Here is a 16213-nt window from a genome sequence, read left to right as displayed (position 1 = left end):
AGCTGTTGCCCAGGTTGGAGTGCAGTGGTGTGATCTCTGATCACTACAACCTCCGCCTCCCGGGTTCAAGTGATTGTCCTGCCTCAACCTCCTGAGTAGCTAGAATTACAGGTTCCCGCCACCACACCTAGCTAATGTTTGTATTTTGGCAGAGATGGGGTTTCACCATATTGGTCTCAAACTCCTGGCCTCAGGTGATCCACCCACCTTGGCCTCCCAAAATGCTGGGATTACAAGTGTGAGCCACTGCACCTGGCCCCCCACAAACAGATCTTGATTCTGACCGCTGCCTTTTATCCCCATGGCCTCCAGGTCCCCATCCCCTCTGGCTCTAATACCTGCCCCAGCCTCTTTCCCATTGCCCACTACAAGCCAGCCCTCTCCACAGGCAGCAGCCAGAGCGCACCTGTGAACACAGGGGTCAGGCAAGGTGCCACCTCTGCTCAAAAGCCTCACAGGACTCTCCTCGCTAGGAGCAGAAGCGAAAGTCCTCCCTGCAGCCGGCCAGGCCCCAGCACCAGCTGCCTATTACCTCCCTGCCCTGTTGTCCCCAACCCCATACTGGCCCTTGAGCACTTGAAATTTGTCTTCTTGGTGTGGCCTTGGGTGACGTACCGAGCCTCAGTGTCCCTGCTCTTAGTGATGGCTAACATCATCACACTAGTGTCCTCCTCAGGCTGTAGTGAGGGGAAGAGTGAGGCAGTAGTTCAGACAAGCACCTGGCACTCATATCCGTGGAATGTGGACCTTGGCACTTGGCGTTCCTCTGAAAAAGTCACAAATATTTCTGCCATAAGAAAAGGCTTAAAGAAGAGTGTATGGCCAGGAGCAGTGACTCACGCCTGTAATCCCAACACTTTGAGAGGCCAAGGTGGGAGGATCGCTTGAGCTCCGGAATTCAAGACCGGCCTGGCTACCGTGACGAGACTCCGTCTGTACTAAGAACACAAACATTAGCCAGGCATGGTGACACGTGCCTGTAGTCCCAGCTACTCGGAGCTGAGGCAGGAGAACTGATTGAACCCAGGATGTGGAGGTGGCAATGAGCCCAGATCACACCACTGCACTCCAGTGTGGGTGATAGAGTCTCCATCTCAAAAAAAAAGTGCAGCGCTGGGCGAACAGGGGCACACCTACAGTTACAGTTACTTGGGAGGCTGAGGCAGGATTGCTTGAGTCTGGAAGGTCGAGGCTGCAGTGAGCTACAAAGTACAATAAACACCCAGGTACACATCAGTTTAAGACATGAAATATCGGCTGGGCCGAGTGGTGGCTCACACCTGTAATCCCAGCACTTTGGGAAGCTGAGGCAGGAGGACCACAAGGTCAGGAGATGGAGACCATTGTGGCCAACACAGTGAAACCCCGTCTCTACTAAAAATGCAAAAAATTAGCCGGACATGGTGGTGCACGCCTGCAACCCCAGAGACTGAGGCGGGAGAATTGCTTGAACCTGGGAAGCAGGGGTTGCAGTGAGCCAAGATTGTGGCACTGCACTCCAGCCTGGGCGACAGAGACTCTGTATTAAAAAAAAAAAAAAGACACGAAATATCTCAGATCCAGTAGATACTTCTGCCCACCTCTCCTGGGGGACATCACCTCTGAGGGGACTGCTTGTCACTCAGACCACAGATCAATGCCACTTCTCTGAGGCCCTCCTTGATCTACTTGAATTGCCCTCATGCTCGGTCACCAAACCTGCCTCACGTGCCCTGCTTTGCACCGACCTGTGTATTGTCACTTCCCATGTGCTGTGGGTGCCACAAGAGCACGGACCTTTTCTTGTAATATCCACAGCGCCAGAAAGGGGACTTTCCGGAAACATTTGCAAAAACACTGGATAAAAACCCCTGGAAAGCTGTTGTGCCCAAACCGATCACCACCAGGGGGCAGGAGTGAGCTGCAAATCTAGTAACTTTCCTTCGTGCTTTGTACATTGAGTGAGAACGGCAGGTTGCGGGCTGTAGGGCTCCTGGAGCCTTGAATGAGCCTCACACGTCGTCCAAGATATTTTTATTTTATTTATTTTTAAGAATCAGGGGTCTCTCCATGTTGCTCATGCTGGATTTGAACTGAGCTCAAGCAGTCTGCCAGCCTCGGCCTCCCAAAGTGTTGGGAGTGTGTGCCCAAAGTGTCACAGGCCAGTGTGCCCTGCCAAGTTAACATTTTAATTTTTGTTCATCATAGACATTTTGGTGTTAATTTCGGTTTGCATTTCTGGTTATTGAAGGTTTTGTTTGTCTTTTGTGAGACATCCATCACCCAGGCTGGAGTGCAGTGGTATAATCTTGGGCTCACTGCAACCTCTGCCTCCTGGGTTCAAGCGATTCTCCTACCTCAGCCTCCCAAGTAGCTGGCATTACAGGCACCTGCCCACCATGCCTGGCTAAGTTTTGTATTTTTTGTAGAGACGGGTTTCACCACGTTGGCCAGGCTGGTCTCGAACTCCTGATCTCAAGTGATCTGCCCGCTTTAGCCTCCCAAAGTGCTGGGATTACAAGGGTGAGCCACCGCACATAGCAGCTGGTTATTGAAGTTCCTGGCACCCTTTTTACTTTTGTACCTCACCTTAGCACTGGCACTGGTACTGGTAGAGACACGGGGATGAAGGTGTCAGATTTTCTCAGGAGGTAGAGTGGCACAAACTCATCCTCCCTGCCCATCTGCCCACCCAGTTCCCTGCCACTCCTTTCAGAGTTTCGTTTTGGAAAATTGTATATATTCTTTTTTTTTTTTTTTTCTTGAGACGGAGTTTCACTCTTGTTACCCAGGCTGGAGTGCAATGGCGCGATCTCGGCTCACCGCAACCTCCGTCTCCTGCGTTCAGGCAATTCTCCTGCCTCAGCCTCCTGAGTAGCTGGGATTACAGGTGCACACCACCATGCCCAGCTAATTTGTTTTTTTGTATTTTTAGTAGAGACGGGGTTTCACCTTGTTGACCAGGATGGTCTCAATCTTTTGACCTCGTGATCCACCTGCCTCGGCCTCCCAAAGTGCTGGGATTATAGACGTGAGCCACCGAGTCCGGCTGGAAAATTGTATGTATTCTTATCCATTCCCCTCCTCCATTTTTTTTTTCCCAGACAATATCTCATTCTGTCACCTAGGCTGGAGTGCATAGCCCACTGAAAGCTCCATCTCTCAGGCTCGGGTTGCCCTCCCATCTCAGCCTTTGAGCATCTGGGACTACAGGCGAGTGCCACCATACCTAGCTAATGGTTAACTTTTTTGTAGAGACATGGTCTTACTAAGTTGCAGGCTGGTCTCAAGCTCCTGGGCTCAAGGGATCCTCCTGCCTTGGCATCTCAAAGTGCTGGAATTACAGGCATGAGCCACCTTCCCCAGCCTTTTATTTTTAAGATGGGATCTCCCTCCATCACCCAGGCTGGAGTGTAGTGGCACAATCATAGCTCACTGCAGCCTCTAACTTCTAGGCTCCGTAATCTCCTGAGTAGCTGAAATTACAGCCAAAAGACATTGCATCTGGCTATCCACCACCAATCCTTTTTTTTTTTTTTGAGATGGAGACCTGCTCTATTGCCCAGGCTGAAGTGCAGTGGCACCATCTTGGCTCACTGCAACCTCAATCTCCCAGGTTCAAGCGATTCTCCTGCCTCAGCCTCACATACAAGGATGGACCACCACACCCAGCTTATGAAGTCTATTAACTCATTTGATGCCCCTGATATGCCTCTGGGTTTGGGACTCTAAATAACCACATCTTGCAGAGGAGGAAACTGAGGCACAGTTAAGGGACCACCCAGGAGCACGCAGTAATGGAGCTGGGACTTGAACTCAGCCCGTCTGGTGCCAGCCTTCATGTGTGTAAGTTGCTTCTGTGTAACCTTTCAGGCCAACACTGAGTGTCCCAATTGGGGCTGCTCCTGAGAATTTTCTAGAGAACACAGGTTCGCACGTGTGCCTAAAGGACCATAGGATTTTTATGGAAAGATTCCCAGGAGGCCAGGCACAGTGGCTCAGGCCTGTAATCCCAGCACTTTGGGAGGCCAAGGCAGGCGGATCACCTGAGGTCAGGAGTTTGAAACTGGCCTGGCCAAGATGCAAAACCCCATCTCTATTAAAAACATGAAAATTAGCTGGGTATGATGGTGGGCGCCTGTAATCCCAGCTACTCGGGAGGCTGAGGCAGGAGAATCCTTTGAACCCAGGAGGTGGAGGTTGCAGTGATCCATTGCATTCCAGCCTGGGCAACAAGAGTGAAACTCCATCTCAAAAAAAAAAAAAACAAAACAGATTCCCAGGAAACCCATTCCCCAAAGGAGGAGACTGGCTGTTCCCTGAACTCTTGGATTCATCAAAACACAAAGGGGGCCGGGCGCGGTGGCTCACGCCTATAATCCCAGCACTTTGGGAGGCTGAGGCGGGTGGATCACGAGGTCAAGAGATAGAGACCATCCTGGTCAACATGGTGAAACCCCGTCTCTACTAAAAATACAAAAATTAGCTGGGCATGGTGGTGTGCGCCTGTAGTCCCAGCTACTCGGGAGGCTGAGGCAGGAGAATTGCTTGAACCCAGGAGGCGGAGGTTGCGGCGAGCCGAGATCTTGCCATTGCACTCCAGCGTGGGTAACAAGAGTGAAACTCCGTCTCAAAGAAAAAAAAACACACACACAAAGGTATTTTACTTTTAATTCATAAATTATTGGCTTTTCCCAGGTCCCGTGGGGGCTCTCTCCCTGCAGCCCCCGAAGGACCAAAGGAAGCCCCCAGCTTTTGTTCCTTCCTGAAAACCTACCGTAGTGGTGTGGCCAACTATCCTGGCTTGCCCAGGACTGCCCCAGTGCTAGCATGGAAAGCCCCCATTGGGGAACCCCCCGAGTCCTGGGAAACCCCAGCCTGTTAGTCATGGGTGAGGCCTGGGGCCTCCCTTAAGGGGCAGGTCTGGCATGTGGGAGTTTGGGAGGAGGCCAGGGCCTTGGCAGAGTAGCCTCCTTAGCCTCTTATCTTCGGTTGTCAAGTGGGGTTGCTGATACCACTCACAAAGAATCTGAGAAGGCCCAGGGATTGCTAAATACCCGCCCTAGGCCCAGTGTCCAGGCTGGGAAAATGTCAGCTATTCCATTTCTTTCTTTCTTTATTTGACAGGGTCTTGCTCAATTGCCCAGGTTGGAGTGCAGTGACGCAATCATAGCTCATTGCAACCTCAACCTCTGGACCCAAGTGACCCTCTCACCCCAGCCTCCCCAGTAGCTGGGACTACAGGCCTGTATCACCATGTCCTGCTAATTTTTAAATTTTCTGTAGACACGGGGTTTCACTATGTTGCCCAGGCTGGTCTGGAACTCCTGGGCTCAAGCAATCCTCCTGCCTCTGTCTCTCAAAGTGCTGGGATTACAGGCGCCAGCCACCATACCCAGCTTATCGTTAGAATGCATTATTATTACTGGGAGTATGACTAGCATTGTTATTAGTAGTCAGCCCATGTGGCATTTCCTGCTAGTTCCTTCAGGAGTGGGGATTACCAGGACCCAGGCCCACCCGGCTCGCTGTGCTCTAGTGACTAATTGCAGAGCCTCGCCGCAGACCGCTGTTGAATAATCTGGCACTCTCAGCTTCCTGATGCTGTACTCAGGCGTTAACAGAGAAGAAGCTCACAGCCAGCCCCCTGGCAGCAGGCTACACAACAGCCAGGGATTCCTGGTTCCCAGGCCATTCATTCACCCCAGCGCTGGCTTCTTAAGCCATCTACTGGGCTTGAGGCACAACCCAGGTGCTGAGGGCACAGCGGACAACTAGACAGACCTCTTTCTGGTGGGGCTGATGTCCTAGAACCACAGACAGGCAATAGAACTGGTGCTCAAAGAAACTTCCCGAGGCCAGGCGAGGTGGCTCACGCCTCTGGGCGTTTGGGAGGTCACAGTTTGGGAGGTCAAGGAGGGAGGATCACTTGAGTCCAGCAGTTTGAAACCAGCCTGGGCAACATGGTGAAAACTCATTTCTATAAAAAATACCCCCCCCGCCACACACACACAAATTAGCCAGGCATGGTCATGCACATCTGTAGTCCCAGCCACTTGGGAGGCTGATATGGGAGGACTGTGAATGCTAAACCTGGGAGGTTGAGACTGCAGTGAATTGAGATCATAGCACTGCACTCCAGCCTGGGCAACAGAGCGAGACTCTGTCTCAAAAAAAGAAGCCTGTAATCCCAGCACTTTGGGAGGCCGAGGCGGGTGGATCACGAGGTCAAGAGATCGAGATCATCCTGATCCACATGGTGAAACCACGTCTCTACTAAAAATACAAAAAATTAGCTGGGCATGGTGGCGCGTGCCTGTAATCCCAGCTACTCAGGAGGCTGAGGCTGGAGAATTGCCTGAACCCAGGAGGCGGAGGTTGCGGTGAGCCAAGATCGCGCCATTGCACTCCAGCCTGGGTAAAAAGAGCGAAACTCTGTCCCAAAAAAGAAAAGAAACCGGCTGGATGCAGTGGTTCACACCTGTAATCCCAGCACTTTGGGAGGCCGAGGCAGGAGGGGATCACCTGAGGTCGGGGGTTCAAGACCAGCCTGATCAATATGGAGAAACCCTGTCTCTGCTAAAAAAATACAAACTTAGCCAGGCATGGTACTGTATGCCTATAGTCCCAGCTAGTCAGGAGGCTGAGGCAGGAGAATCGCTTGAACCCAAGAGGCGGAGGTTGTGTGAGCCCAGATTGTGCCACTGTAATCCAGCCTGGGCAACAAGAGCAAAACTCCACCTCTAAATAAATAAATAAATGAAAAAAATGAAAAGAAAAGAGAAAGAGAAACCTCCCGGCTGGGAACAGTGGCTCACATCTGTAATCCCAGCACTTTGGGAGGCAGGTGAATCACCTGAGGTCCAGAGTTCCAGACTAGTCTGGCCAACATAGTGAAACCCCGTCTCTACTAAAAATACAAATATTAGGCAGGCATGGTGGATGCCTGCAATCCTCGCTACCAGGGATGCTGAGGCAGGAGAATTGCTTGAACCTGGCAGAGGTGGAGGTTGCAGTGAACCAAGACTGCTCCACTGCACTCCGGCCTGAACAACAGAGTGAGACTCTGTCTCAAAAAAAAGAAAGAGAGAGAGAGAGAAAGAAAGAAAAAGAAAGAGAAAGAAAGAAAAAGAAAGAAAGAAAAGAAAAGAAACAAACTTTCCATGAAATTTCAAGTTGCAATAAGGACTCTGAAGAAAATACAGCAGAGCTCAGGAGGTCAAGCTGCCCGGGCTCAAGCAATCCTTCCACCTCAGCCTCCGGAGTAGCTGGGACTACAGGCACATGCCACCATGACAAGCTTTTTATTTTTGAGACGGAGTCTCACTCTGTAGCCAAGCTGGAGTGCAGTGGCACCATCTCGGCTTACTGCAAACTCCACCTCCCGGGCTCAAGTGATTCTTGTGCCTCGGCCTCAGATTAACTTTTCTATTTTATGTAGAGAAAAGGTCTTGCTATATTGCCCAGGTTGGTCTCCAATTGGGCTCAGACTATCCTCTTGCCTCAGCTTCCTAAAGTGCTAGGATTATAGGGATGAGCCACTGTGCCCAGCCAGGCCAAGTCTGTATCAGCATTCTCTATGAGCATTTTCTTTCTTTTCTTTTTTATTTATAAAGACGGGGTTTCACCATGCTGGTCAGGCTGGTCTTAAACTCCCGACCTCAGGTGATCCACCCGCCTTGGCCTCCAAAGTGCTTGGATTACAGGCGTGAGCCACGGCGCCCGGGCTTCTTTTCTTTTCTTTTTTTTTTGAGACACAGCGGGGATCTGAACTCACATCGGGTGGGATGTCCAAGCTGCTACCCTGACCGCTAATGAGCTTCAGAGGGCAGGGCTGCAGGTGATCAGGAAGAGGACAGGAGTAGGTGGGCCGGGAAAGCCTCTCAGGAGTGAAGGAGGGGGAATTCCAGCCAGCAAAGTGGAGTGGGCCAGATAGAAACGAGGGAAGGGAGATGGGACGGGATGGAACGGGAAAGCCACAGGGCAGGGAGTCAGAGGGTTGAATGGTGGCCGCTGCAGCCTTGAACGCCGAGGTGAGGACATGTACCTGTTCCCTAGGGTCAGAACCGTACACGTCTGACCCAATTCCACAGCACAGTGGGGAACTCCAGAATCCCGCCCCGTTGCCCACACACTTCGCTCTCACGCCCGCTCCTCGCAGGCCCCTCCCACGTCCCGTTCACCGCGTGACAGCCAATAGCAGAAGCGAAAGCGCATCCGGGTGCTGAAGCAGCCAATTGTGGCTGAGCGACGAGTGAGCCCGAGAACCAATCAGAGCGCCGCTGCCATGGCCAAAAAAAAAAAACCAAAAAACTTCCAATGGTGACTACAGGGAGAACCGGGCAGCTGCCAATGGGCGTGCGCGTTTCAGACGGCCAATGGGAGGAGGCGTCTCGGTGGGCAACAAGTAGAGGCTGCCCGCGGGGGCGGGGCGGGGTCCGGGTTCGTGCCTGAGTCCCCCCCGGAAGGGTGAGTCCGGACGCAAGTGCGGAAGGGGCGCGGCCTGAGGTCTGCAGGAAGGAGACGCGGGGACTGGCAGCGCTTGACAGGCTGAACTTGGATGGCAGCACCTGGTGCCTCGGGACTGCTCCAATGCCCGGTGGGTGCACATCCCAGTTCCTGCCTCTGCCGGCCGGGTTTAGAGGTTTTGGCGGGAGGATGTGAGGGGTGCAGCCTTCCCGGTTGCAAACCTCACCCCGACCCCGTCTTCAAAGCTGGGTCCGGGTCCAGTGGAGATGAGCAGCAAGGAGGAAGAAGGCTCCCGAAAAGCCCCATCCCCAGGATCTCACCTGAAACATGAATAGGTATTAATGGCAAAAGTTAGTTAAGCGCTTACTGTATGCCAGACACTTTCTCTGCCTCCTCGCGTTGAATCCTCCCGGCAACCCTTTGAGGTAGAGACTGTTACACGCGCATTTTCCAGAGGAGGGTGTAATCGGCAACATGGGTAGAACTGACAGCCCCTCCGCTTCTATACTGGCGCCCTCAGGAGGCTCAGGCGCTGGACTGCGGGGATGGAGCTGGACAGAAACTTTCCTAGGCTTGAGGGAGTCAACAGGGATTGGGGTCACTCATGGGAGTGCACGTGGGGGACGAGAATTGTGGCCTGAAAGAGAAAGGCCATCACCACGATGAAACGAGTGACAATGATGTTATTTTTGTTTTAGTCACATTTGTTATTTTTGTATGTGCCTGTATCAAGGTCTACGCTGAATGTGGAATATGTGGAACTACAATGAAACATCACAACCATCTTTTGATGACCCTGAGGATCTCCCTTTTCCAGATGGGGAAACTGAGGCCCGGAATCGCTAAGTGGCTTGCTTGAGTTGACACAGGGAGCTCCAGGATTCGCCCTCAGGTCTGTTTGACCACAGCTGCCTGTCCCGTTGTTTTGGGGAGGTGGGTTACTTTTTATTCATTTTTATTATTCATTTATTTATTTATTTATATTTTTAGAGACAGGGTCTTACTTTGTCACCCAGGCTGGAATGCAGTGGTGTGATCACTACTCACTGTAGCCTCCAACTCCTAGGCTCAGGAGATCCTCCCACCGTGGCCTCCTGAGTAGCTTGAATACAAGTGTGTGCCACCACATCTGGCTAAACTTTAAATATTTCTTGTAGAGGCCGGGCATGGCGGTTCATTCCTGTAACCCCAGGACTTTGGGAGGCCAAGGTGGGTGGATCACCTGAGGTCAGAGATTCAAGACCAGCCTGGCCAACATGACAAAACCCCATCTCTATTAAAAATACAAAAATTAGCTGGGCATGGTGGCGAATGCCTGTAATCCCAGCTACTTGGGAGGCTGAGGCAGGAGAATTGCTCGAACCAGGGAGGCGGAGGTTTCGAGCCGAGATCGCACCATTGCACTCCAGCCTGGGCAGCAAGAGCAAAACTCCGTCTCAAAAAAACAAACAAACAAAACTTCTTGTAGAAACAGGGTCTTGTTATATGGCCTAGGCTAGTCTCCAGCCCCTGGGCTCAAGTGATCCTCCTGACTCAACCTCCCAAAGTCCTGGGATTACAGGCGGAGGCCACAGTACCTAGTTAGAGCAGATTTTTATATCAGTGTCAATTTGTGGAAAGAGGTGAGGGGTCGGTGTTATCGATGAGAGATCTACTAGGTGGGGATACATACCCCAACCCCGTCCAACAAATATGGAAACCGAGGCTCAGAGACAGAATTGGGTCCTTAATGTCACGCCAAGGTGGGAGCCCAGGATCTTCCCCTCAGGCCTCAGCTGGGGTGGGTGGAAGGTTGAGGTGCTAATGGTGAGGGGCCTCTGGGCTGAGAGTTGAGAGCTGATAGATTGTCCCATTTGTAGCCGAGCCACCGGCCGGGAACATGCCTCTGCGCCATCGGGGAACAGCCAAGGGCGGCAAGCCTGTTGGGGATGGAGCCCAGCCCGTGGCTACCATGGGAGGCCTGAAGGTGCTTCTGCACTGGGCTGGTCCAGGCGGCGGGGACCCCTGGGTCATCTTCAGCAAGTCATCGCTGACAGCTGAGGAAGTCTGCATTCACATCGCGCATAAACTCGGTGAGTCTGGGGCGCTGGCACCATGAGGACACATGGGTGTCCAAGCAGCAGCTGGGCCCCATCCATCCATCTGTCCACCCACCCACCCATCCATCCATCCATCTGTCCATCCATCTACCCACCCATCCACCCATCCATCCCCCCATCCATCCATCCACCCACCCATCTACCCACCCACTTATCCACCCACCCACACATCCATCCATCCATCCACTGACCCACACACCCAGCCACCCACCCATCTATCCATCTTTCCACCCACATACCCACCTACTCCTCCACCACATACCCATTGATCCACCCACCCACACACCCATCCACCCACCCACCCATCCATCCACCCACATACCCACCCACTCCTCCACCAAGCACCCATCCATCCATCCACCCATGTACCCACCCACTCCTCCACCCACCTACCCACCCATCTACCCATTCATTCATACATCCACCCAACCCACAACCATCCATCCATCTACCCACTCACCCATCCACCTACCCATCTATCCATCCATCTATTCATCCACCTATGCGCCCATCAACCCACTTATCCACATACCCACCCACCCATTTATCCATCCACCCATCCGCTCATCCATCCATCCATCCATGTACCCATTCATACAGTGAACGTTTTGTGAGCATCTACTGTGTGGCAGCTGCAAATCACTGCCTTTGTAGAGCTGAAATTTTAGGAAGATAGCAAGAAATATAATAAATCAGAAAACTTGCCCAGGTGCAGTAGCTGATACCTGTAATCCCAGCACTTGAGGAGGCCCAGGCAGGAGGATTGCTTGAGACCAGTAGTTGGAGACCAGCCTGGGCAACATAGGGAGACCCTATCTCAACAAAACAATTTTAGAAATTAGCCAGGCATGGTGGTGCATGTCTGTAGTCCCAGCTACTTGAGAGGCTGAGGCAAGAGGATCGCTTGAGGCCAGGTGTTCAAACCTGCAATGAGCTATGGTTGCATCACTGCATCCCAGCCTGGGGGACAGAGTGAGACTCTGTGTCATTAAAAAAAAGTCTGTAGTCTGCAGTAGATGTATTTGGAAGTGCAATTTCCTCTCCTGGAGAAGACCCTTCCTTCCTTCCTTCCTTCCTTCCTTCCTTCCTTCCTTCCTTCCTTCCTTCCTCCCTTCCTCCCTTCCTCCCTTCCTCCCTTCCTCCCTTCTTTCCTTCCTGCCTCCCTTCCTCCCTCCCTCCCTTCCTCCCTTTCCCTTCTCTTCCCCTTCTTTCTTCTCTTTCTTTCTTGACGGAGTATTGCTCTGTCATCCAGGCTGGAGTGCAGTAGTGTAGTCTCAGCTCACTGCAATGTCCATGTCCCAGGTTCCAGCGATTCTCCTGCCTCAGCCACCTGAGTAGCTGGGATTACAGGCACATACCACCATGCCAGTTAGTTTTGTTTTGTGTTTTTGAGATGGAGTCTTGCTCTGTCACCAGGCTAGAGGCTGGAGTGCAGTGGCATGATCTCAGCTTACTGTAACCTCTGCCTCCCGGGTTCAAGCGATTCTCTTGCCTCAGCCTCCTGAGTAGCTGGGACTATAGGCAGGCACCACTATGCCCAGCTAATTTTTGTATTTTTAGTAGAGACAGGGTTTCACCACGTTGGCCAGAATGGTCTTGATCTCTTGACCTCGTGATCCGCCTGCCTCAGGCTCTCAAAGTGCTGATATTACAGGCATCACTGTGCCCAGCCCTTAGTTTTTATATTTTTAGTAGAGATGGAGTTTTGCCATGTTGGCCAGGCTGGTCTTGAACTCCTGACCTCAAGTGATTCACCTGCCTCAGCCTCCCAAAGTGCTGGGATTATAGGCGTGAGCCACCATGCCCAGCCGAGGGAAGGCCTTTCTAAGGTGACTTTGGTTACATATACCTTCCTCCAGAAACTCCTTTTACCTCCCCCATTCCCAGCTTTCCATGACTGGATGGGGGCACTGCAGGAAATTTCTACACCACCTCCTACTTCCCCATCCATAGATAAGTCTTTTTTTCATTTTCTTTTTTCTTTTCAGAGACAAAGTCTCTCTCTGTTGCCCAGGCTGAAGTGCAGTGGTGCTGTCATGACACATTGCAGCCTCTACCTGCCAGGCTCAAGTGATTCTCCTGCCTCAGCCTCCCAAATAGCTGAGACCACAGGCACAGGTCACCACATCTGGCTAATTTTTATATTTTCTGTAGAGATGGGGCCTCACCATGTTGCCCAGGCTGGTCTTAAACTCCTGGGCTCAAGTGATCAGCCCACCTCGGCCTCCCAAAGTGTGAGGAGGCATGAGCCATCCCACCCGGCCATGACTGATTCTTCTTTTCTCTGTATTTATTTTTTTCTTTTTTGAGATGGTGTCTTGCTCTGTTGCCAGGCTGGAGTGCAGTGGCACGAAATTGGCTCACTGCAACCTCTGCCTCCTAGGTTCAAGCGATTCTCCTACCTCAGCCTCCTGAGTAGCTGGGACTACAGGCACATGCCGCCATGACCAGCTAATTTTTGTATTTTTTTTTTTTTTGAGACGGAGTTTCACTCTTGTTACCCAGGCTGGAGTGCAATGGCATGATCTCGGCTCACCGCAGCCTTCACCTCCTGGGTTCAAGCAATTCTCCTGCCTCAGCCTCCTGAGTAGCTGGGATTACAGGCATGCGCCACCATGCCCAGCTAATTTTTTGTATTTTTAGTAGAGACGGGGTTTCACCATGTTGACCAGGATAGTCTCGATCTCTTGACCTCATGATCCACCCGCCTCAGCCTCCCAAAGTGCTGGGATTACAGGCGAGAGCCACCGTGCCCGGCTAATTTTTGTATTTTTAGTAGAGACAGGGTTTTACCATATTGGCCAGGATGGTCTCGATCTCTTGACTGTGTAATAAAGGTCACATCTGGCCAGCTCTTTTTATTTGAGATGGAGTTTCACTCTTGTTGACCAGGCTGGAATGCAATGGCATGATCTTGGCTCAGTGCAACCTCTGCCTCTCGGGTTCAAGCAATTCTCCTGCCTCAGCCTCCCGAGTAGCTGGGATTACAGGCACCCACGACCACACCCAGCTGATTTTTGTATTTTAGTATAAACGGGGTTTCACCATGTTTGCCAGGCTGATCTCGAACTCCTGACCTCAAGTGATCTGCCCAGGCATGGCTGATTCTTAAGGGACTCAGACAGGTGTGCGGGGCGATGTGAAACACGCTCAGCAGAGGGAACAGCACGTATGGAAACCCGGAAAGTGTGATCTGTTTGAGGAAGCCAAAGACCTTCAGGGTGACTCGGGGAATCAATTTTGAGAGTTTCGAAGGGGAAGTAACAATTGAAACCAGGTCATAGCAGGCAAAAGCCAGGTTGGGGGTGCTCAGAGTCAAGGGGTTGGGTATTCTCTGGGAGCAATGGGGCGCCATGGAAGGATTAAGCCAGAGAGTGTAGTAGTCTAACTAGTTTTTTTTAACTTTTTACTTTATTTTTGTTTTGTATTTTTGACTGGTTCTTTTTTTTTTTTGAGACAGAGTCTCCCTCTGTTGCCCAGGCTGGAGTACAGTGGCACCATCTCAGCTTACTACAACCTCTGCCTCCTGGGTGCAAGTGATTCTCCTGCCTCAGCAGCCTCCCAGGTAGCTGGGATTACAGGTGCACCAGCAGCCCGGCTGATTTTTTTTTGTTTTTTGCATTTTTAGTAGGGACGGGGTTTCACCGTATTAGCCAGGATGGTTTCAATCTTCTGACCTTATGATCCACCTGCCTCAGCCTCCCAAAGTCCTGGGATTACAGGTGTGAACCACCACACCCAACTTTTTTCTTTTTTAAAATGGAATTTTACTCTGTTGCCCAAGCTGGAGTGTAATGGTGCAATCTCGGCTCACTGCAACCTCTGCTTCCCAGGTTAAAGTGATTCTCCTGCCTCAGCCTCCTGAGTAGCTGGGATTACAGGCACATGCCACCATGCCTGGCTAACTTTTTGTGTTTTTAGTAGAAATGGGATTTCACCGTGTTGGCCAGGCTGGTCTTGAACTCCTGACCTCAGGTGATCTGCCCACCTCAGCCTCCCAAAGTGCTAGGATTACAGGCGTGAGCCACCACACCTGGCCCACAGATAGAATTTTTAAATGGTGTGAATAGAAAGAAAGATGCATTGGGTGGCTGGTGGGAAATGACGGCAAGTCTGCAGACTGGATTGGGATTGGGCTTTGCATTTGAAGATGGTGGATGGATCCCCAGGACATGGAGGGTGCAGGAAGAACGGGTCTTGATGACCAGTCTATTGTGGAGTGGGTGGAGAAGCTGAAGATAACAACCAAGTTCCTGGTTTGAAGAACTGGGCAGAAGCCACACACAGTGGCTCATACCCATAATCCCATCAACTCCAGAGACTGAGATGGAAGGATCTCTTGAGCCCTGGAGGTTGAGGCTGCAGTGAGCTAGGATTGCACCACTGCACTGCAGCCTGGGTGGCAAAGAAAGACCCTGACTCTTTAAAAACAAAAACAAAAACGAAAAAAAAGGCCAGGCACGGTGGCTCACACCTGTAATCCCAGCACTTTGAGAGGCCGAGGCAGGTGGATCACAAAGTCAAGAGATTGAGACATCCTGGCCAACATGGTGAAACCGTCTCTATTAAAAATACACACACAAAAAATAGCTGGGCATGGTGGTGCATGCTGGTAGTCCCAGCTACTTAGGAGACTGAGGGAGGAGAATTGCTTGAGCCCAGAAGGCAGAGGTTGCAGTGAGCTGAGATCATGCTACTGCACTCCAGCCTGGGCAACAGCGAGACTCCGTCTCAAAAAAAAAAAAAAAAAAAAAAAAAACTGCTCAGAGGAGGGGAGGTTTGGGGTTTGGGGGCCACAGATAAGATGTGTTGTTTGGAATGCGGCACATCTAAGGGGGATCTGTGATGTCCAGGGGAAGACAGCCAGGGGGTGATTCGATGTTTCTTTGGGGCTGGAGTTCAGGGAGATGCCAGGTAATTCCAGCAGTTTGTAGAGTTATGTTGGTCTGGCTAGGAAAAGTTTTGATGCAGAAATAAACCCCCCAAATCTCAAGACAATCAAGGTTTACCTAAAATCGGCCAAGCACGGTGGCTCATGCCTGTAATTCCAGCACTTTGGGAGGCTGAGGCAGGCAGATCACCTTAGGTCAGGCGTTTAAGACCAGCCTGGCCAACATGGGAAAACCTCATCTCTTCTAAAAATACAAAAATTAGCCGGGTGTGGTGGCAAGCACCTGTGATTCCAGCTGCTTGGGAGGCTGAGACGAGAATCATTTGAACCCAGAAGGTAGTGAGCTGAGATTGAGTCACTGCACTCCAGTCTGGGTGACAGAGCAAGACTCTATCTCAAAGAAAAGGGTGGCCGGGTGCGGTGACTCACACCTGTAATCCCAGCACTTAGGGAGGCCAAGGCATGCAGATCCCGAGGTCAGGAGTTTGAGACCAGCCTGACCAACATGGTGAAATTCTGTCTCTACTAAAAATACAAAAAAATAGCTGGGCGTGGTGGCACACACCTGTCATCCCAGCTACTCAGGAGGCTGAGGCAGGAGAATCGCTTGAACCCGGGAGGCACAGGTTGCAGTGAGCCAATATCGTACCACTGCACTCCAGCCTAGGAGACAGAACGAGACTCTGCATCAAATAAAAAAAAAGGTTTACGTAAAATTAACTGCACAAACCATTGGATGGTTTACCTCTATCTTATAGCTTCACCACCTGTCACA

At 51.5% G+C, this 16213-nt stretch overlaps 1 protein-coding gene across 50 annotated transcripts in view; it reads left to right on the top strand.

Annotated features, from left to right (window-relative positions):
• The first annotated feature begins 8471 nt into the window (after positions 1-8471).
• The window catches only part of TYK2 (tyrosine kinase 2), a 29095-nt gene continuing 21353 nt past the window's right edge, over positions 8472-16213 (top strand). For 16 of the 50 annotated variants that reach the window (XM_078360547.1, XM_078360553.1, XM_035286463.3 and 13 more), the window contains exons 1-3: positions 8472-8578; positions 9182-9340; positions 10308-10520. In XM_078360547.1, coding sequence (XP_078216673.1) covers positions 10328-10520 — 193 coding nt within the window. In that variant the 5' untranslated portion in view covers positions 8472-8578; positions 9182-9340; positions 10308-10327. Of the gene's footprint in view, positions 8579-8693; positions 8784-9181; positions 9382-10307; positions 10521-16213 lie in introns of all 50 variants that reach the window. The other 34 variants (XM_078360550.1, XM_078360554.1, XM_078360548.1 and 31 more) reach the window with 6 other exon arrangements.

This window comes from Callithrix jacchus, chromosome 22 (genome assembly GCF_049354715.1).
Source record: "Callithrix jacchus isolate 240 chromosome 22, calJac240_pri, whole genome shotgun sequence".
Classification (NCBI taxonomy): Eukaryota; Metazoa; Chordata; class Mammalia; order Primates; family Cebidae; genus Callithrix; species Callithrix jacchus.
This window is presented reverse-complemented; position numbering and strand designations above follow the sequence as displayed.